The following is a 22317-nucleotide window of genomic DNA, read 5'->3' as shown; positions in this document are numbered from 1 at the left end:
GCTCGAACGCAACCACCTAAACTTTTTATGCAACCTTAACGTTCGAGTAAAGAGTTTGGCTGGAGGAAACAGTTGCACTAAACTATTCTATTAACCCCTAAACTGCCACACACCCCATCGCAAAGTAGCCCACTACACTATTATCCCTATAAACCGCCACACACCCCATTGCAAAGTAACCCATTACACTATTAACCTCTAAACCAGCACACCCCCATCGCAAAGTAACACATCTAAACCCCCTAACCTAACAACCCCTAAGTTACCCCAAAACAGACTTTCCATACCTTTAAAAAAAAAACAGAGCTACCCTTAAATAAAAAAAATCCCGGCTGCTATGATCTTATCTTCATCCTGGCAGCAGTCTTTATCCATCTTCTTATTTTCCGTCCCCAACGTCCTCTTCATGCGATCACCAGCAGCACACTGAATTTTGAATGTGAGGTACCCCTTTAAACAAGGGTACCCTTGTTTTCCTATTGGCTGATTTGAATTTGAAAGCTTTCATTCAAGAATTGGCATAACTCTTTTTTTATTTTTGGTAATTTGTTTGTTGTTTATTTGTAATGGTAGTTTTTTTTTAAGTAATGTTAGTTTTTTTTTTAAAGTTGTGTTTTGTTTTTTTAAAAAGGCGCTATTTATTATACTGATACTTGTATATTACTTTTCCTTCTTAATATAAGGAGATTCCACGGCTTCATTCCTTACTGTTGGGAAATACTGAACCTGGTCACCAGGAGGAGGCAAAGACACCCCAACTAAAGGCTTAAATACCTCTCCCACTTCCCCCACCTCCCAGTCATTCTTTGCCTTTCGTCACAGAAGGATGGCAGTGAAGTATGAGAAGATTTCGGAGTAGTTCCTTAGGAAGGGTATCTGCCCTTTCGATATGGGACTGGAGTTTTAAGTAGTCTTGTCAGCCTCTCATTGAGAGCATGGATGAAAGTTAGAGTCTGTAGATGCAGGGAGAGTCTTTCTACAAACCCATCCAGACTGCCTGCTAACAGCTCCTTAAGCAATCAGTGTTGACGAGTTTCACTGCCTGCTCGTTTTATTCACTCAAGTCCATATCAGGTGCGATGCTACAAGACTGTCACACTTGAGAGGCTGTGTTTCTGCTCCACAGCATGGATTCTGGTAAGATTGTTTAAATTTTTACATATGTTGAAAATGCTAGAAGACAGGGTCACAGTGTGACTCCTTTTATCTTAATAGACTCATGGGTTAATATCTCCTGAGGGGGATTATTGAACAGTGGGGATTAATCAAATGTGATGCTTTAATTTTATGCTGCTTTATGTGTGAGGATTTTATTGGGCTCATAGACTGTTATGTGGCTGGAACACACAGGTTTTTACTTTCACTTTGAACGCTGCGCAGCTTGTAGCTTGGCGCGCTTTTTCTCATGCACACCATGTGACCGGGAGTGGTCTCACTTTCATTTCCTATTTCCTGACCGAGCTGGATGTCGGAGAAGACTCCTTTTCTCTGTATTGTCTGGGTCTAGGAGGTGGTGAGTGCCGTTTTTGTGAAAAAAAAAAAGATTGTTTTATTTTCTTTGTCCTACTGTCATTAGCTTAAGCTGTGGAGGATTCTGATATTTTGGAGGGTACTCCCTCTATTCCAAATAGTAATACCTGTCTATATTGTGAGGAGGCCTTGGTATGACCGTCCTCTCAACTATGTTCTACATGCCTTGACAACATTATTAGGTCTAAGAAGGTTAACCCCTTTAGTTCCACTGAGCAGTCCACCTCTGAGGATTCGCCGTCCTGTGAGGTACATACCCATCAGTCATCTCCCTCTACGCATGCAGCTTCCCGTAGCACGCCTGATCCTCCATCTGGAGGGAGCCTTTTACCATCCGATTTTACCACTCAGTTAAAAACAGCGGTGTATGAGACCCTTAGTGCTTTACCTCGCCCCGCTAAACGCAAGCGAAAGGTTAAACATAGCTCTCTGGCCCAGGGGTCATCAAGTAATTTATTGGATTTATCTGTATTGACTCAGTTATCCAAGGATGAGTCACACTCTGAGGCTTCAAAGGGTGAACTTTCTGGGTCGGAGTCTGCTTTCTCTAGGCCTCCTGCGGCGGAGGAACCAGCCTTTAGATTTAAGATTGAACACTTTCGTTTTCTTCTAAAAGAGGTCCTGTTTACATTAGAGGATCCATAGGCCAAGCTGCCTGAAGAACCTTTGATTCCTAAATTAGACAGAGTTTATGATGACAGGGTAGTGCCTTTAACTTTTCCTGTACCTGTAAAAATGGCGAACATTATTAAAAACGAGTGGGATAGAATTGGAACTTCCTTTTCCTCTTCGTCTTCCTTTAAACAATTGTTCCCGGTCCCGGACTTTCAATTGGAGTTGTGGGGTTCTTTCCCTAAGGTGGATGGCGCTATCTCCACGCTGGCCAAACGTATTACTCTCCCACTTGAGGATAGCTTGTCATTCAGAGAGCCGATGGATAAGAAGATGGAAACTTTTCTAAGGAAAATGTTTCAGCATACGGGATACTTGTTTCAACTGGCAGCGGCTGTTGCCTCGGTTGCTGGAGCTGCGGCCTACTGGTGCGACTTAGCGGAATTGATCAAGGTGGAGGGTCCTCTCAACGTTATCCAGGAAAGAATTAAAGCCTTGAGAATTGCTAATTCTTTTATCTGTGATGCAAACATGCAGATTATTCGCCTGAACGCTAAGGTTTCTGTTTATTCAGTACAGACCCGTCGGGTGCTCTGGCTGAAGTCCTGGTCTGCGGACATGCCTTTTAAGTCTAGACTACTTTCCCTTCCTTTTAAATATTTTCCAAATCAAGGATTTTTATTGAGGTTTTTATATAAAACAATGTAACATAATAGAAAATTATACGTCTTTTTACAGCGATAACAATCATATCAAATCAGCTATAGAGCATATTTATAATGGTACACGTAATGGTTGTCTGCCTAAGGAAAAAAAATAGATGCCGTAGGATATCCTCATAAACAAAAGATAGGAAGACATAATAATCAATCAAATCATAAATATAAAAAAGAAAAAAAATGAAACCTCATTTTATTTTTTGTTAAACCTCCCGATTTAGCAATAGGCCGCTCTTGGACCTATACGTAAAGTTTATTGCACTGAAGGTAAACTAGTGTGATAGAAAGCCACTGTTGGGCATGACACAATAGCATAACAAATTAAATTAACCTGTAAATATAAGCATAATGATATCTTATAAGAAATGAAATTCTTTGTAGAGTTGAGATTGAACAATATTATAGGAATTGTGAGCTGAACCATAGGCATGGTATTAAATGATAGTTACATATAGGCCACACTCTTGGGCCTCTTGAATGGTTAGTACTTTGGCATCTTGCAATACTTATGTGTAGATACAGTGTGTATAAAATAAATAATAGAGAATAAGCATGTAGTCTTAATAAGTTATGAGGGGTAATAATAGCAGAACTTGGAAAAAAGGGGAGAGGAAGCGACTAAGTTTAGAAATGTAAAGTAGTATTCAGCACCCCAATTGTTGCACTTTTCATAGATAGGGCTAGAATGGTTATTATGAGGGGTCTGATGGAAGTAGGTTAGCAGGTAACTCACTAGACTGAAAAAGGTTTATATCAAGTGTCACATATTATGTCTATATTTAACTATGTCTATGTTGTAGTTGTATGAGAAATAAATAGCCCATGTATTTTACCAGTTTTATAATACTAGAAGTCAGAATGAACCCAGCCTCCACACTCACTTAGTATAATTTGAGACTTTAAATCTGGGAATTATTTCCTTGAGGAAGCCCTTAATTAGTCTGGACATTCTAAAAGTGTAAACACCCTGCTCTAAATGCTTGGTACCTGTTAAATGTTGGTAAGATAAATCCAGTCAGAGCCCACCATCCCGGCCGCCAATGGCGGGAGCAACCGGAGTTTGTAGGATGTTGCTTATTACTTAAATAGAATTGATATTAGAGGGTGAGTATTATTATATGGGTATACTCATTATGGAGGGGTTCTATCTAATGTTGCCGAGGGTCCTGTTAGTGATCGTGAGGTCATCTTTTACTCTATTGACAGGGACAATAAGGTATAAAAATATAAACTTATTGAACTAGGAATTACGGCAGGGAGAGCTGAGTTATAGGGCACTGAGGAAGGGAATAGGCAGATAAGGGGTGTAATTGATGTGGCCTGGGTACGCAAACACCTTTAGGAAGTGCCCTAAGCACAGAGTATGTAGTTTAACCATGTCATATAGCCTAGAACAAATATTATGAAGCACTATTCAGATAAGTGAGCGTGTTAGAACAATCTTGTAAGAGGAGTCTATGTAAAATATGTAGCATCAAGTACATTTAAGTAACAGCGTACTAGAAAGACATCAAGCTTTTTTTTTTTACCTTGATATATGTCTAAATATCCTTTGCATATCATTGCTAGCAAAACAAAATTAAGTATAACAGGAATGTGTTAAGGATTCCAATGGTCTGGTTTCATCCAAAGTATATTATCGTGAGTCTACTTAAGATCAGTCATAAAAGAATGGAGAAACCTGATCTCCTGTGGCTGTCGAATAATCTACCTTGAGTTAATGGCACTAGCTGTACAGCCTCTCAATAGAAGAGCCATAGTGAGCTTTGGCATCCGGGATAAAATTACCCCACTCCAGTCCTTAAGGTCATATGGTAACCAGGAAAGCCCCATGATTCCTGATGCGGAGTAGACTCGATTGTGCTAAAGCAGAGGCAATGGGGGCATTGTTTGCCACAGAGTTCTTGGCCTCTCAACTCCAGTATGGCTACCAGTAGCGTCGGCTTGAAATAGTGCTTAGGCTTAGATCTAAGATCTGCAGATTGCTCCGTCTCAGTCACTAACAGCTCATGTCGAGGCACTTTTCTCTAGCTTCACGGTTTCTTGATGGTTACTGTTACAACATCTTTCTGCTCCTCATTTGAAGTGACAGGAGCAGTAACCTTATGGCTAGCCTAGATAGAGACCTCTGGAGTATCTATTCTATGAGGTACCTGATGCACATCAACCAGCTGCCCGCATGAGTTTCTAGGTGCCAGGCTCTTCTCAGGCGAGGCATGAATATGTGAATCGCCACCTGGAAAGTTGTGAGCATTCCCATGTGCCCTAAAGCATTCGAGGGTATGCCTAGAGAGCTGGGCAAAGCTTTTGTCAAGTGAGTAACTCAGTTCTGAGATCAATGTTAGCAGTGTGGTTTCCAAGTTTTGCATAGTTTGGTTTGTGTAGGATTAAATATCAGTTGGCGTGTACCTACTTGATAACCCGTAATGCCGTAGGGAGGAGGGAAGATGAGTATGCTAGGTAGGCCGCTGCCCTGTATCGGTCCAGAACAAGATAGAATGGTCATGTATACCGTAGTTTTTCATATGGTTCAATTCAGCAGAAGATAAGGAATCGAGATATTATAGTATGTAGAGATGTTGCTGAAAAATCCCCTAAGATAATTTGAAAAATATTTGGAGCTCTTTTGCAGCTTCAGAATATGCGACCGGCCAGGACAACGGCTTGGACATGCCCCCTAAGGGAAATATTTTATTTGGTCCAGGCCTGGACTCCATTATCTCCTTGGTTACAGAGGGCAAGGGTGCCTTTCTACCGCAGGATAAAAAGAAAAAGTATAAGGGACAAGGATCTAATTTTCATTCCTTTCCTTCTGAGAAATCCCAACATCAACAGTCCTCCTCTAAGCCCGAGCAAACCAAGAGCACTTGGAAGCCGGCTCAATCCTTGAATAAATTCAAGCAGAGCAAGAAGTCCGCCGAGACCAAGTCGGCATAATGGGGGCAGCCCCCGATCCGGCACTGGATCGTGTAGGGGGCAGACTGTTGCTGTTTTCAGATGCTTGGTTCAGGGACGTGCAGGATCCATGGGTCCTGGAGGTCATAGCTCAGGGATACAAGACAGGTTTCAAATCTCATCCACCCAAGGGCAGAATTCTTCTCTCAAGCCTGTCTTCCAAACCAGAAAAGGGGGAAGCCTTTCTGGGGTGCGTTCGGGATCTGTCCTCCTTAGCGGTCATTGTCCCGGTTTCTATCACAGAAAGAGGTTTTGGATACTACAAATTTCTAAATGTCCCCTCGTTGAAGATGGAGACAATAAGGTCCATCCTTCCCCTAGTTCATGTCCACTATAGATCTGAAGGATGCATACCTTCATGTTCCAATCCACAAGGATCACTTCCAGTTCCTAAGGTTTGCTTTCCTGGACCAGCACTCAGTTCATTACACTTCCGTTTGCTCTAGCTACTGCTCCAAGAATTTTTACAAAGGTTTCAGGGGCTCTTCTAGCCGTTGCCAGAACCCAGGGTATAGCAGTAGCTCCCTAATTGGACGATATTCTGGTACAAGCTCCATCTTTTCATCTGGCAGAGGACCATTCGGTGTCTCTTCTCTCTCTTCTTCGATCTCATGGATGGAAGATAAACTTAGAAAAGAGATCTCTTATTCCAAGCACCAGGGTAAAATTCCTGTGTACTGTAATAGACTCCATATCCATGAGGATATTCCTAACAGACCAGAGACGTTGCAAGCTAGCTTCGGCATGTCTTGCCCTCCAGACCTCCTTATGGCCATCTGTGGCTCAGTGTATGAAGGTAATTGGTCTCAAGGTGTCCAGCATGGACATCATTCCCTTTGCGAGGTTCCGTCTCAGACCACGGCAACTGTGCATGCTGAGGCAGTGGAACGGCAATCATTCGGATCTGTCAGATTTCTCTGGACAACCGGTCGAGAAAATCACTCTCTTGGTGGCTCTATTGAGATCATCTATCCCGAGGGACATCCTTTCTAATACCATCCTGGGAGATTGTGACTACGGACACAAGTCTATCAGGATAGGGAGCTGTTTGGGGTGCCAAGAAGGCACAGGGCCTGTGGTCTCAGGAGGAACACTCCCTCCAGATCACCATTCTTGAACTTCGGGCAATCTTCAATGCTCTGAAGGCTTAACCCCTTCTGAGTTCATCCCGGTCTATCAGATTCCAATCAGACGATATAACCTCGGTGGCTTACATCAACCATCAAGGGGGATGAGAAGCTCCCTAGCAATGAGGGAAGTATCTCGGATTCTGGAGTGGGCAGAGGCCCATTCTGGGTGTGGACAACTGGGAAGCGGATTTTCTCAGCAGAGAATCCTTTCATCCGGGAGAATGGTCTCTCCATCTAGAAGTGTTTGCAGAGATATGCAACAGGTGGGGGATGCCGGAGATAGATCTCATGGCGTCTCGTCTCAATACAAAGCTACCCAGATATGGGTCGAGGTCCAGGGATCCCCAGGCGGAGCTAATAAATGCATTAGCAGAGCCTTGGAGGTTCAATCTAATTAATTTACCTTTTCACGCCGTTACCACTCCTTCCTCGTGTAGTGGCCTGCATCAAGCAGGAGCAGACATCAGTGATACTGATTGCTCCATTGTGGCCACAAAGGATGGGGTTAGCGGATCTGGTGGGGATGTCATCTTCTCCTCCATGGAAGTTACCTTGTTGCAGGGATCTGCTGGAACAAGGTCTTTTTTCTTCATCAAAATCTAGATTCTCTGAGGCTGACTGCGTTGAGATTGAGCACTTAGTCCTAGCCAAGAGAGGTTTTCTGAGAGTTATTGATACTCTCATTCAAGCTCATAAGCCAGTTACTCATTGCATCTATCATAAGGTATGGAGAACCTATTTATTCTGGTATGAAGAGTGTGGATTTCCCTGGCATAAAGTTAAGGTTGCCAGTATCCTATTGTTTCTCCAGGATGGACTGAAGAAGGGTCTTTCGGCCAGTTCCCTGAGGGGACAGATTTCAGCCCTGTCTGTTTTACTGCACAAGAGGCTCTCGGAGCTTCCAGATGTACTGTCTTTTGTTAAGGCTCTGATTAGGATTCAGATCTACGGCTCCTCCTTGGAGTCTGAATCTTGTTCTTAAGGTTTGGCAACGGGCTCCGTTTGAGCTTATGCATGAAATTGACATTAAGTTGTTGTCCTGGAAGGTTCTTTTTCTACTGGCTATTGCTTCGGTGTGCAGAATTTCTGAGATTGCTGCTTTGCAATGTGAGCCTCCTTATCTTGTGTTCCATTCCAATAAGGCTGTCCTATGTACTAAGTTAGGGTTTCTTCCTAAGGTCATTTCAAACCGCAACATCAATCAAGAGATTGTGGTTCCTTCCTTGTGTCCTAATCCTTCTTCGAAGGAACGTTGACTTCATAATTTGAATGTGGTTCGCACCTTGAAGTTTTATCTTCAGGCTAATAAGGATCTTAGACAAACTTCTTCCTTGTTTGTTGCCTATTCTGTTCTGGGAAGCGTAAGGGTAAGAAGGTCTCTTCGACTTCCTTATCTTTTTGGTAAAGGAGTGTTATCCGCCTAGCCTATGAGACAGCGGGACATAAACCTCCTCAGAGAATTCCTCCTCAGAGAATTATGGCTCATTCTACTAGAGCAGAGGCTTCCTCTTGGGCTTTTAAGAACGAGGCCTCTATGGATCAGATTCAGGGGCGTATTTTGGCATAGGCAAACAAGGCACCGGCCTAGGGAAGCAGATTGAGAGCGGGCAGCACTTTTTTGTGGCTGTACTTGTAAGAAGCTAACAGTTATTTTAGAAGTATTACTGCCATGGAGCTTACAGTTTAGAGGTAGCTCTGAACCTTCCTTTTCTTTAGCTAGCTATTGCCTTTAGTTCTGTTAACTACCAGCACCTAGTTTTGTGTTTGGGGAAGTATTGTTTCAAAAAATCTGTACCTGTTTTTGTATATTACAGCAATAGGTGTGTATATGTGTATAACTCTATGCGTATCTGTGACTGTGTGAACATTTATTTTGAAAATGCCATAAAAAATTCACTTTACTCCCTGACCAAAAAATATCACAGCTACAAAATGGCTTAAACCTTAGAGGAGGATAGGGGGCAGCAGAAATTTGAGTGCCTAGGGCAGCACAAAACCTAAATACGCCACTGATCAGATTTGTAAGGTAGCTACCTGGTCCTCCTTACATACATAATTTTTTTGAATTTTACAAGTTTGATGTTTTTGCTTCAGCTGAAGCAGCCTTCAGGAGAGGTTTTGCAGGCTGTGGTGCCCTCAGATTAGGGCCTGCCTCTCTTTTTGTCCCTCCCGTTATCATTCAGTGTCCTCTAGAGCTTGGGTATAAGTTTCCCAACAGTAAGGAATAAAGCTGTGGATTCGCCTTATATTAAGAAGGAAAACATAAAATGTGCTTACCAGATAATTTCATTTCCTTCTGTATAAGGAGAGTCCATGGCCCCTGCTTGTGTTCTCCGATGGACGGTACCCTAAATTATGTTTTTCTTCTGGCACCTTTTATACCCTGGTATTTTTCCTACTGTTCCTTGTTCCCTCGGCAGAATAACTGGGGGATGGGGGAGAGTGGGAGAGGTATTTAAGCCTTTGGCTGGGGTGTCTTTGTCTCCTCCTGGAGGCCAGGTTCAGTATTTCCCAACAGTAAGGAATGAAGCCGTGAACTCTTATAAAATACAGAAGGAAATGAAATGATCTGATAAGCATAATTCGTTTTTTTCTCCAACATTGGTGTGTCCGGTCCACGGCGTCATCCTTACTTGTGGGATATTCTCTTCCCCAACAGGAAATGGCAAAGAGTCCCAGCAAAGCTGGCCATATAGTCCCTCCTAGGCTCCGCCCACCCCAGTCATTCTCTTTGCCGTTGCACAGGCAACATCTCCACGGAGATGGTTAAGAGTTTTTTGGTGTTTTAATGTAGTTTTTATTCTTCTATCAAGTGTTTGTTATTTTAAAATAGTGCTGGTATGTACTATTTACTCTGAAACAGAAAAGGATGAAGATTTCTGTTTGTAAGAGGAAGATGATTTTAGCAGACAGTAACTAAAATCGATTGCTGTTTCCACATAGGACTGTTGAGATGAAGTAACTTCAGTTGGGGGAAACAGTTAGCAGACTTTTCTGCTTAAGGTATGACTAGCCATATTTCTAACAAGACTGAGTAATGCTGGAAGGCTGTCATTTCCCCTCATGGGGACCGGTAAGCCATTTTCTTAGTCAAACATAAAAGAATAAAGGGCTTAAAAAGGGCTAAAAAACTGGTAGACATTTTTATGGGCTAAATCGATTGCTTTATTGGGGCATATTATTCAGATTCTAGCTAACAATTGGCATTTATAATCTTGGGGAACGTTTAAAAAACGGCAGGCACTGTGTTGGACACCTTTTTTAGTCAGGGGGCTTTTCTACTTATAGACTGAGCCTCATTTTCGCGCCATTACTGCGCAGTTGTTTTTGGAGAGCAGGGCATGCAGATGCATGTGTGAGGATCTAAGAATCACTAAAAAAGCTTCTAGAAGGCGTCATTTGGTATTGTATTCCCCTCTGGGCTTGGTTGGGTCTCAGCAAAGACTATAGCTGGGACTGTATAGGGGTTAAATTTAAAAACGGCTCCAGTTCCGTTATTTTAAGGGTAAAGCTCTGAAATTTGGTGTGCAATACTTTTAATGCTTTAAGACACTGTGGTGAAATTTTTGGTAATTTTTGAACAATTCCTTCATACTTTTTCACATATTCAGTAATAAAGTGTTTTCAGTTTGAAATTTAAAGAGACAGTAACGGTTTTATTTTAAAACGTTTTTTGTGCTTTGTTGACAAGTTTAAGCCTGTTTAACATGTCTGTACCTTCAGATAAGCTATGTTCTATATGTATGAAAGCCAATGTGTCTCCCCATTTAAATTTATGTGATAATTGTGCCATAGCGTCCAAACAAAGTAAGGACAGTAATGCCACAGATAATGATATTGCCCAAGATGATTCCTCAAATGAGGGGAGTAAACATGATACTACATCATCCCCTACTGTGTCTACACCAGTTTTGCCCATACCGGAGGCCCCTAGTACATCTAGTGCGCCAATACTTATTACCATGCAACAATTAACGGCTGTAATGGATAACTCCATAGCAAATCTTTTATCCAAAATGCCTACTTATCAGAGAAAGCGCGATTGCTCTGTTTTAAACACTGAAGGGCAAGAGGGCGCTGATGATAATTGTTCTGACATACCCTCACACCAATCTGAAGGGGCCATGAGGGAGGTTTTGTCTGATGGAGAAATCTCAGATTCAGGAAAAATTTCTCATCAAGCTGAACCTGATGTTGTGACATTTAAATTTAAATTAGAACATCTCCGCGCACTGCTTAAGGAGGTGTTATCTACTCTGGATGATTGTGACAATTTGGTCATTCCAGAGAAATTATGTAAGATGGACAAGTTCCTAGAGGTTCCGGTGCCCCCCGACGCTTTTCCTATACCCAAGCGGGTGGCGGACATAGTAAATAAAGAGTGGGAAAAGCCCGGCATACCTTTTGTTCCCCCCCCCTATATTTAAGAAATTATTTCCTATAGTCGACCCCAGAAAGGACTTATGGCAGACAGTCCCCAAGGTCGAGGGGGCGGTTTCTACTCTAAACAAACGCACTACTATTCCTATCGAAGATAGTTGTGCTTTTAAAGATCCTATGGATAAAAAATTAGAAGGTTTGCTTAAAAAGATTTTTGTACAGCAAGGTTACCTTCTACAACCAATTTCATGCATTGTTCCTGTCACTACGGCAGCGTGTTTCTGGTTCGAGGAACTAGAAAAGTCGCTCAGTAGAGAAACTCCATATGAGGAGGTTATGGACAGAGTTCACGCACTTAAATTGGCTAACTCTTTTGTTTTAGATGCCGCTTTGCAATTAGCTAGATTAGCGGCGAAAAATTCAGGGTTTGCTATCGTGGCGCGCAGAGCGCTTTGGCTAAAGTCTTGGTCAGCGGATGTGTCTTCCAAGACAAAATTGCTTAACATCTCTTTCAAAGGTAAAACATTATTTGGACCAGAATTGAAAGAGATTATTTCAGACATCACTGGGGGAAAGGGCCACGCCCTCCCACAGGATAGGTCTTTTAAGGCTAAAAATAAGCCTAATTTTCGTCCCTTTCGCAGAAACGGACCAGCCTCTAATTCTGCATCCTCTAAGCAAGAGGGTAATGCCTCACAGCCCAAACCAGCCTGGAAACCAATGCAAGGCTGGAACAAGGGTAAGCAGGCCAAGAAGCCTACCACTGCTACCAAAACAGCATGAAGGGATAGCCCCCGATCCGGGACCGGATCTAGTGGGGGGCAGACTCTCTCTCTTTGCTCAGACTTGGGCAAGAGATGTTCAGGATCCTTGGGCGCTAGAAATAGTTTCTCAAGGTTATCTCCTGGAATTCAAGGAACTACCCCCAAGGGGAAGGTTCCACAGGTCTCACTTATCCTCAAACCAAATAAAGAGACAGGCATTCTTACATTGTGTAGAAGACCTGTTAAAGATGGGAGTGATATATCCAGTTCCAATAAGAGAACAAGGAATGGGATTTTATTCCAATCTGTTCGTAGTTCCCAAAAAAGAGGGAACATTCAGACCAATTTTGGATTTGAAGATCCTAAACAAATTTCTCAGGGTACCATCGTTCAAAATGGAAACTATTCGAACGATCCTACCCACCATCCAGGAAAGTCAATTTATGACTACCGTGGATTTAAAGGATGCGTACCTACATATTCCTATCCACAAGGAACATCATCAGTTCCTAAGGTTCGCTTTTCTGGACAAGCATTACCAGTTTGTGGCACTTCCATTCGGATTAGCTACTGCTCCAAGGATTTTCACAAAGGTACTAGGGTCCCTTTGTACTAGGTCCAAGGGGCATTGCAGTAGTACCTTACTTGGACGACATCCTAATACAAGCATCGTCCCTGTCAAAAGCAAAGGCTCATACGGACATCGTCCTAGCCTTTCTCAGATCTCACGGATGGAAGGTGAACAAAGAAAAAAGTTCTCTGTCCCTGTCGACAAGAGTTCCCTTCTTGGGAACAATAATAGATTCCTTAGAAATGAGGATTTTTCTGACAGAGGTCAGAAAATCAAAACTTCTAAGCTCTTGTCAAGTACTTCATTCTGTTCCTCGTCCTTCCATAGCGCAGTGCATGGAAGTAATAGGATTGATGGTTGCAACAATGGACATAGTTCCTTTTGCACGAATTCATCTAAGACCATTACAACTGTGCATGCTCAAACAGTGGAATGGGGATTATACAGACTTGTCTCCGATGATTCAAGTAGATCAAAAGACCAGAGATTCACTCCGTTGGTGGCTGACCCTGGACAATCTGTCCCAGGGAATGAGCTTCCGCAGACCAGAGTGGGTCATTGTCACGACCGACGCCAGTCTAGTGGGCTGGGGCGCGGTCTGGGAATCCCTGAAAGCTCAGGGTCTATGGTCTCGGGAAGAGTCTCTTCTCCCGATAAACATTCTGGAACTGAGAGCGATATTCAATGCTCTCAGAGCTTGGCCTCAACTAGCAAAGGCCAAATTCATAAGGTTCCAATCAGACAACATGACGACCGTTGCATATATCAATCATCAGGGGGGAACAAGGAGTTCCCTGGCGATGAAAGAAGTGACCAAAATAATTCAATGGGCGGAGGATCACTCCTGCCACTTGTCTGCGATCCACATCCCAGGAGTGGAAAATTGGGAAGCGGATTTTCTGAGTCGTCAGACATTCCATCCGGGGGAGTGGGAACTCCATCCGGAAATCTTTGCCCAAATAACTCAATTATGGGGCATTCCAGACATGGATCTGATGGCGTCTCGTCAGAACTTCAAGGTTCCTTGCTACGGGTCCAGATCCAGGGATCCCAAGGCGACCCTAGTAGATGCACTAGTAGCACCTTGGACCTTCAACCTAGCTTATGTATTCCCACCGTTTCCTCTCATTCCCAGGCTGGTAGCCAGGATCAATCAGGAGAGGGCCTCGGTGATCTTGATAGCTCCTGCGTGGCCACGCAGGACTTGGTATGCAGACCTGGTGAATATGTCATCGGCTCCACCATGGAAGCTACCTTTGAGACAGGACCTTCTTGTTCAGGGTCCATTCGAACATCCGAATCTGGTTTCCCTCCAACTGACGGCTTGGAGATTGAACGCTTGATTTTATCAAAGCGTGGGTTTTCAGATTCTGTAATAGATACTCTGATTCAGGCTAGAAAGCCTGTAACTAGAAAAATTTACCATAAAATATGGAAAAAATATATCTGTTGGTGTGAATCCAAAGGATTCCCATGGAATAAGATAAAAATTCCTAAGATTCTATCCTTTCTACAAGAAGGTTTGGAGAAAGGATTATCTGCAAGTTCTCTAAAGGGACAGATCTCTGCTTTATCTGTTTTACTGCACAAAAGACTGGCAGCTGTGCCAGATGTTCAAGCATTTGTTCAGGCTCTGGTTAGGATCAAGCCTGTTTACAGACCTTTGACTCCTCCCTGGAGTCTAAATCTAGTTCTTTCAGTTCTTCAAGGGGTTCCGTTTGAACCTTTACATTCCATAGATATTAAGTTACTATCTTGGAAAGTTTTGTTTTTGGTTGCTATTTCTTCTGCTAGAAGAGTTTCAGAGTTATCTGCTCTGCAGTGTTCTCCGCCCTATCTGGTGTTCCATGCAGATAAGGTGGTTTTGCGTACTAAGCCTGGTTTTCTTCCGAAAGTTGTTTCTAACAAAAATATTAACCAGGAGATAGTTGTACCTTCTTTGTGTCCGAATCCAGTTTCAAAGAAGGAACGTTTGTTACACAATTTGGACGTTGTCCGTGCTCTAAAGTTCTATTTAGAGGCTACTAAGGATTTCAGACAAACATCTTCCTTGTTTGTTGTTTATTCTGGTAAAAGGAGAGGTCAAAAAGCGACTGCTACCTCTCTTTCCTTTTGGCTTAAAAGCATTATCCGATTGGCTTATGAGACTGCCGGACGGCAGCCTCCTGAAAGAATCACAGCTCACTCCACTAGGGCTGTGGCTTCCACATGGGCCTTCAAGAACGAGGCTTCTGTTGACCAGATATGTAAGGCAGCGACTTGGTCTTCACTGCACACTTTTGCCAAATTTTACAAATTTGATACTTTTGCTTCTTCGGAGGCTATTTTTGGGAGAAAGGTTTTGCAAGCTGTGGTGCCTTCCGTTTAGGTAACCTGATTTGCTCCCTCCCTTCATCCGTGTCCTAAAGCTTTGGTATTGGTTCCCACAAGTAAGGATGACGCCGTGGACCGGACACACCAATGTTGGAGAAAACAGAATTTATGCTTACCTGATAAATTACTTTCTCCAACGGTGTGTCCGGTCCACGGCCCGCCCTGGTTTTTTAATCAGGTCTGATGAATTATTTTCTCTAACTACAGTCACCACGGTACCATATGGTTTCTCCTATATATATTTCCTCCTGTCCGTCGGTCGAATGACTGGGGTGGGCGGAGCCTAGGAGGGACTATATGGCCAGCTTTGCTGGGACTCTTTGCCATTTCCTGTTGGGGAAGAGAATATCCCACAAGTAAGGATGACGCCGTGGACCGGACACACCGTTGGAGAAAGTAATTTATCAGGTAAACATAAATTCTGTTTTTTTATTAAAAGTTTGGTAAATGTATAAAGTTAACACAGTCAGTCATGAAGATTTTATTTTACGTGGACTTAAAAAAGAATAAAATAAATTAATTGAAGCGTTATTTTCTACTTTTCATATGCTTTCAGTTAATTTGGCTATGATAAGTTAAGGAGGAGAAAGTTGTTGTTTTTTTGTCTGTACAAGCGACACAGATATTAATCTTATTGTTTGTAGCATACACAGGAAATTACATCTTTTCATCGCCTCTAGTCACTAGAAACTCTCGGTTATACAAATGTTTTTTGAATCACTGCAATAGCTGTAGAAAAGCACGATGTTTGTAAAAGGAAGTAACAATGCATATATCACTGAATGTGTTCCAGAACTACGCTGAATAATTGCTACCTTTCAACATTTGAATTTAGGCATTGATATTTCACGTTTTAATTATATATTCCTAAATAGATGGATAAACTGATGCCTTTAGGTTAAAAAGCATCACCTAGATTGACTCTTATTTCTTTTGTTTCTGTCCTCAAAAAATAATGTAATTAATGACTGAGGATTTTTTTTAGTATTGTTGTTGGAATCTATTTGCACAAATATGTTGACCTTTGTATAAAAAATATACATACTACCGCCATGCAGGCTTTTTAGGATGCTGAATTCATGACAAATAATGATTAATATTGAACTATGCATAAGTTCCTTAGCAAATGTTATGACTCTACATCATCTCTGGGATCAGGTGCCTGATGTGCTCAAAACTGAGGGGCTCCAATAAAAATATAAAGATAAACAACTAAACTTAGTAGATGATGCTTAAAGGAGACAAAGGTCATTGTGCCACTGTGGTCCATACATTATATTCAGACATCAGCCAGCTGAACTGATATTAATCAATTACATCAGTAAACCTCTTTTTCACTGACTGTCATATCCATGGTTCCTATATTTGTGTACCAAAAAGCAAAATCAGAATAAGTTGATGGAAAAGAGATTTCTTCTCCAGTAGACAGAGTAAGGAGACTGTACCAGAATGATACATGGTTGTAGACACAGAATATGGACAATAATACATTCTATTAAGAACTCCATTCTGTTATAGGATTGTTCACCTTCAGCCAGGCATAAAACAGTTGTTGAAGAAATAACGTCAGTGAATAAGTTAAATCATTGTTAATGTTAAAGATGCTGGCTTCTACTGTTACTGGACAGGTCTTCAAAGGGTTTCCATTCAAGGCAAAAATCAAGTAGATGTCTGCCTGAGCATTACATGTATTTCTTTAGAGTTAATTATTGGCTCCAGATCCTTAGATCCCATTGCAAAGATAAATAAACAGAGAATAAATAAAATCTTGACACAATAAATATTTCTGCAATTTTAAAGAAGGCTTCTGAAGATGGCAGTTGTATGGTCTTGGCATACAATCAGTAAGTCAGAATATGAAGCACATATTCAAAGAAAAAAAGTGTGGTCCAGTGTAGCCGCTAGTCCTGTGTCTACATGTGTGGCTCTATATACTTCAAAATAGATGCATACAGTACCTGAAGAAAAATATTATTGAATCTGATAGAAGTGTTTGTAGATCTTAAATAAAAATAAATGCCCCCATAGACTTACAAAAAGGAACCACAATAATGTCAACTAAGGACCATTAATACAAAAATGATCATATATTTTTTTTTTTTTTAGAAAGAATTGACAGAAAATCTAGCTGCAGTTAGGATGGCCATAATTAAAAGGGCATTAAATGTATTATGTATCTGTAATGTATTTCTACAATTAAGCACTTCATACAAACATATATACATAAAAATGTTTATAAGATTTTAAAACTGTCATAAAAAAGAAAAATACTTTTACCAATAAATATGTATTATTATATTGTCTTGTAAAGCTATTCACTGGTAAGTTATATATAATAAATATAATAAATTATAGCCCAAAACAAAAGGATACAGCTAAAAAAAATCCATAAACATAACCAATATATGTCACAAGGATATAGATCTTCATATCTCTTGCATATCGCCAACAACTTTTATGTTACCCCTGTGTTATCTTGTAGGATAACTTATAGCAAATTGAACATTTCTTCCAGTGTCGTGGGAGGTAGAAATTGTATTGATTAAGACAGATTACTGTGTAGTTTAGACTGACACAGGGATACATGGATGTATAAATAGACTAATATATTACTTGGTGATATAGATTATAAGTATATTATGTTTATGTCCCTCATATAATTCCAGGCAACCGCAAAGATTCTACACCACAAGTAATGCTACTAGAAGAGGAAAATGTAATACTTGATGAAATACAGAGCAATGGCCAAACTGGAACAGAAGAAAAGTAAGAGGGTTTTTGGCATCATTCATGAGAGACAGCTGTTATGAAAATGTGGTTTCAAATTTTAAAATGGATACACTTTGCTTTGGTGCTATCAAGCGTACTTGTCTGTTATTTCAGTACACCAACATTACCACATGTTCCTTTTTTTTGTTTTATTTTTTATAAACCCAATTGTAAATTTGTACTCTTTATTTTTGAATGATAATTAATTAGCAAAAGTATCCACCTATTATCAAAAATTCTATCAGAAGAACTTTTGGTGTTTTTAAATCTAGGTGACCTTCAAGAAGTTAATACACCTGAGTATTTAAAATCCATTTCAGAAACTCTTGATAAAAAAAAATACACTTAGAGAAATGTGGATTTGTCTGCCAGCAGTGGCATAAGTAGGAAGCATGGTCCTGTGGCAAAAATGGAGTTTGGCCTTCTTTATCCACTTATTCTATAAACCAATATTTTCACATACATAAACATTTTTTTTTTTGCTACAATATTGAGTCCTAAAAAAAGAAAAAATCATGATTTTTTGGATCTGTTCACTCTGTCAGCCCAAAATCTATTAATTCTACTTTTTATTCTGATTTGTCCTGAATCAGTTTTTCATTCATGTTGTCCAGGTTTCCATGAATTTGCGGCCACAGTTCAGGATTCTGACCGATTTAAGCAAGAGAACAAAGAGAGAAATTATTTTTTTCCATTTTCATAGACTATGTAGACACAAGATATTATTTTGCAGTTCATATTCCAACTTTTACATACTCTAGCTGTGCTGATTGTAGACAATGTTTCTATTGATTTACAATGTGATGCCCATGAGTATTCTCACCAGTCCATGTATCAAAGATTACTTGGACTTTAACACCTTAGCTGTTAGAAAAAAAGAAAAAAAATCAATAGGAAGCAAAGAAATTAGTTAGGAAATCTACTAAGACTGAGTTTGCAGTGCTGTTTTAATTGCCAATAGCTGTTAATCTTATTTAGTAAATACCTTTTTAGATATAATCAAAGGTGAATAAAGATGACTGAATTTCATTAAGAATTAGTTTTTTTGTTTTATGAAATTCTAAAGTTTATGCATTATATAAAAGCTAACAAAGTAAATATATAGGTAGACATTGAATATGTTTTGAGAGCTAAAAGCACTTATAATTTTCCAAATGAACATAGATGCACAAAAGCGTTATGCTTAAATAGATCTTTAGCACTATATTGTTTGACTTTCTGGTAATACAAAAATCACCATACCTCTGCCCTGAAAGTATAACTGTAATAATAACAATGCTCTCTCTTGCTTTAGGAGTCTTGTAGACACCGTCTATGCATTAAGAGATGAGGTCAAAGAATTGAAACAGGTAAATACATGTATTGCCAGGTTCTATACTTTTAATTGAAATGTATTTTTATGTATTTTGGTTTCAACTTCTGATGTTACAAAAAGAATGGTTAGGTCAGTGGACACAGGTTATAATGCTCACATAAGAAAGTGAGAGAACACTAAAATAATGCAATACTTTTACAATGTATAGGTGTATAACTAAAAGGGGGAATAATAATATACTGTAGTGAGATATTTAGTTAAATGCAATGATAGATCTAGATAAAACAAGGCTATGATGCACTTAGCTAATGGTACTGCATGTTTACTGATACTTAGTTTTGGAGATAGATGGATACAAGGTAAAGCTGGTATGGAGCAAAAATTACAGTAAAAAAACGCCAAGGGAGCTTCATTCATCTTAAAGATTATAGGGATCCTTAGCAAGAAAAAAACATTTAGGGCCAGATTACGAGTGGGGCGCAAAATATCACTTACGCGCAATATTTGCACTCCACTCAGTAATACTGGTTTTATAATTGAAGCGCAATGCGAACCAGACCTTGAGTTTGAATTAGATAGAAGTGTTGCGCTCACAAGAGCGCTCTTCTATAGGCTCCAATGGGAGCCTCCTTCTCATGTCGTCAGACACTGCTGAGAACCTAGCGCAGGGAAGGAGGTAAGTCGCGCTGTGTTGGGCAGCAAGTATTAAATATATATCTAATATATATATGCGTATATACTCATATTAACACGCAAATATACAGTATATGTATATAAGTATATAGATACAGTATATAGTCCCCATAGACCTTAGGCACTTTTCAGCGCCATTTTTTTCTAAAACCCCACACCAGCTCAATTTAACCCCATAAAAACTGCTTAGGGCAGTTATTTTTATTAAAACATAAAAATGCTACAATTTTTTTTTAATTAAAAACTAGAACACACCTTATTTTGGGGACAATTGGGGCACACTTTGAAAATTAACCAGAGATCTGACCTCTGGTTGATTTTCGGAGCTCTAATTGCTACTGCAAGCTCGCAGTAGCAATAACCAGCCTCTTGTAATGGCTGGTTATTTATTACGTGCCTGTAAATGGATGAATTTGCCCATTTATTGGCGCACGATAAATTAGTGCTTCACTTGTTCTCTAGCCCTTAGCTGTCTATGGAATTTTTTATAATTACTTTACCCCTATGTCTTACAGAAGCCTAGTTCCTAATAGCTGTTCTAATAAAACAAATAAAAAAGAAGACTAATGAAACAGTTTGGCAAATTTGTATTCTAGTTTTAAAGTTACAACTGACAGTAACAACAAAATCTCCCTAGACTAATAGTGATTTTTGTTGTTACAATCAGTTGGAACTTACAACTGGAGAATGATTTTTTGTTTCTGGAATTACCTGGAAAAAAAATAATCTCTTTTTTTCTTTCTCTCTGTCTGTGTCTTTCTCTCATTATTTGTTAAACAAATTTCTTTGCTTTTGTTTGGTTTTATATCTGATTTTTTTTTCTTACCTTATTATCTTATCTAAAGGAAAATAAAAGAATGAAGCAAAGTTTAGATGAAGAACAGAAGTCAAGAAAGGAATTAGAAAAACTGGTTAGAAAGATGCTGAAACAAACCAGCGACTGTATGCGAGAGGATCCATCTCAGTAGTCCATACTTACTGAATTTCCTTTTTTTAGTCTGGTACCACAAGAGGTTGTGTTTAAGAGTCAAGCAATTGTCACTTGATGACCATGTGCAATACATAAAGGGGTTCATGCTTAAGTTTGTTTAAGAACCATTTTGTGAGATCTTTGAGCTGTATTATTTTTCCAGCAGCCTTGTTATACTGTATGTGCTTTGAGGCTTTAATGTAATACATGTCAATATATCAACATATCAAACATGGCATAACTCAGATCATATTGGACATCTGTCTAAAAAAGGGTTGAGTACAAACATTTGGAAACTTCCAATAATTCAGGATTATAGTTATTTGACAAGTTAATGAAAAATTTCTGAACCCAATAATACCATAGAAAATGTATTAATTTAGGGTCCAAAGTGACAATATATTGACTGTTAAGTTTATTGATGGCATCCATAATCTCTGTTACAATGAAAAATATATAGTTAAATCAATGATGGTAATTGGTCTGCATAGGAAAGATACTGATTTTGCATTGCATAGGACATAACAGCCTTTTTATTACTCAATCTTCTGTTTTCATTGTAAGTCATATATTTCTTGTAAGAGAAGGATGCAATAACCAGTGTGGAAATTGTCATTGAATTGTGAAGGTTATTTTCATTCATGCGTAATGAAATATGTTCTATAAACAACTTCCTAGTTCTGTCTGATATTAGCATAAATAACATCACTTACTCATCCAGGTTACTAGTGTAACAGAAGGAATCAAACCGTTTCTTTTTTGTTACCAAACTGAGCATTCTTGGCTCAGTTTGCACTGCACCTTGCTGTCTGCCGCTTGCTACTATTTAACTAAAGATAATGAGTTAAATATATACACTACTGGCAAAAGTTTTAGAAGACCTTCATTTTCTAGTTTTTATTGAAGTATGTACAGTTTAATATCTCAGTATACTTAAATTATAGAACAAATAAACAGTTGCAGATTAAAAAAATTTAGAAATTGTGAAATGTTTAAGAAAATAAAATCTAAATTTTTGATTCATCAAAGTTGCCACCTTTCTTAGATATAGCAGATGAACACACTTGGGGCATTTTTTTCTAGAATGGAAATCCAATATTGTTTGGAATGTTTTTCCCAATACTGTTGCAGACGTTCCCACAACCTACACTTGTAAGTTGCTTTGCTTTCACCCTTTTGTCTAGTTCATCTGTAACCAGCTCAATTAGATTTACAGGGACAGCCTATTTAAAAAAAAAAAAAATGTTTAAAAACATAGATAACCCATTACCCAGTTTTGCTTATCCAACACTGTTTTATTAATAAATGTTTTACCTCTTTGATTACCTTGTATCTAAGCCTCTGCAGACTGCCCCCTTATCTCAGTTCTTTTGACAGATTTGTATTTTAGACAATCAGTGCTGACACCACGGGAGTGAGCACAATGTTATCTATATTACACACATGAATTAGCAGTCTAACTTAAAACTGTCAAAAGGTGGCCTTCAACAGCTTAGAAATCTGTTTATGAGCCTATGTTTAGCATTTAAAAAGGAA

The 22317-nt window shown here is 39.7% G+C and overlaps 1 protein-coding gene across 5 annotated transcripts in view; it reads left to right on the top strand.

The window, feature by feature from the left end:
• ARHGEF6 (Rac/Cdc42 guanine nucleotide exchange factor 6) overlaps positions 1-21603 on the top strand; it is a 283838-nt gene extending 262235 nt beyond the window's left edge. For all 5 annotated transcript variants that reach the window (XM_053699228.1, XM_053699227.1, XM_053699226.1 and 2 more), the window contains 3 exons: positions 17701-17800; positions 19098-19152; positions 20657-21603. In XM_053699228.1, the coding sequence (XP_053555203.1) occupies positions 17701-17800; positions 19098-19152; positions 20657-20779 (278 nt within the window). In that variant the 3' untranslated portion in view covers positions 20780-21603. The remainder of the gene's footprint in view (positions 1-17700; positions 17801-19097; positions 19153-20656) is intronic.
• Positions 21604-22317: the final 714 nt, after the last annotated feature.

The sequence above is a fragment of the Bombina bombina genome, chromosome 1 (genome assembly GCF_027579735.1).
Source record: "Bombina bombina isolate aBomBom1 chromosome 1, aBomBom1.pri, whole genome shotgun sequence".
NCBI lineage: Eukaryota > Metazoa > Chordata > Amphibia > Anura > Bombinatoridae > Bombina > Bombina bombina.
The sequence above is the reverse complement of the archived record's forward strand: the minus strand, read 5'-3'. Positions and strand labels throughout refer to the sequence as shown.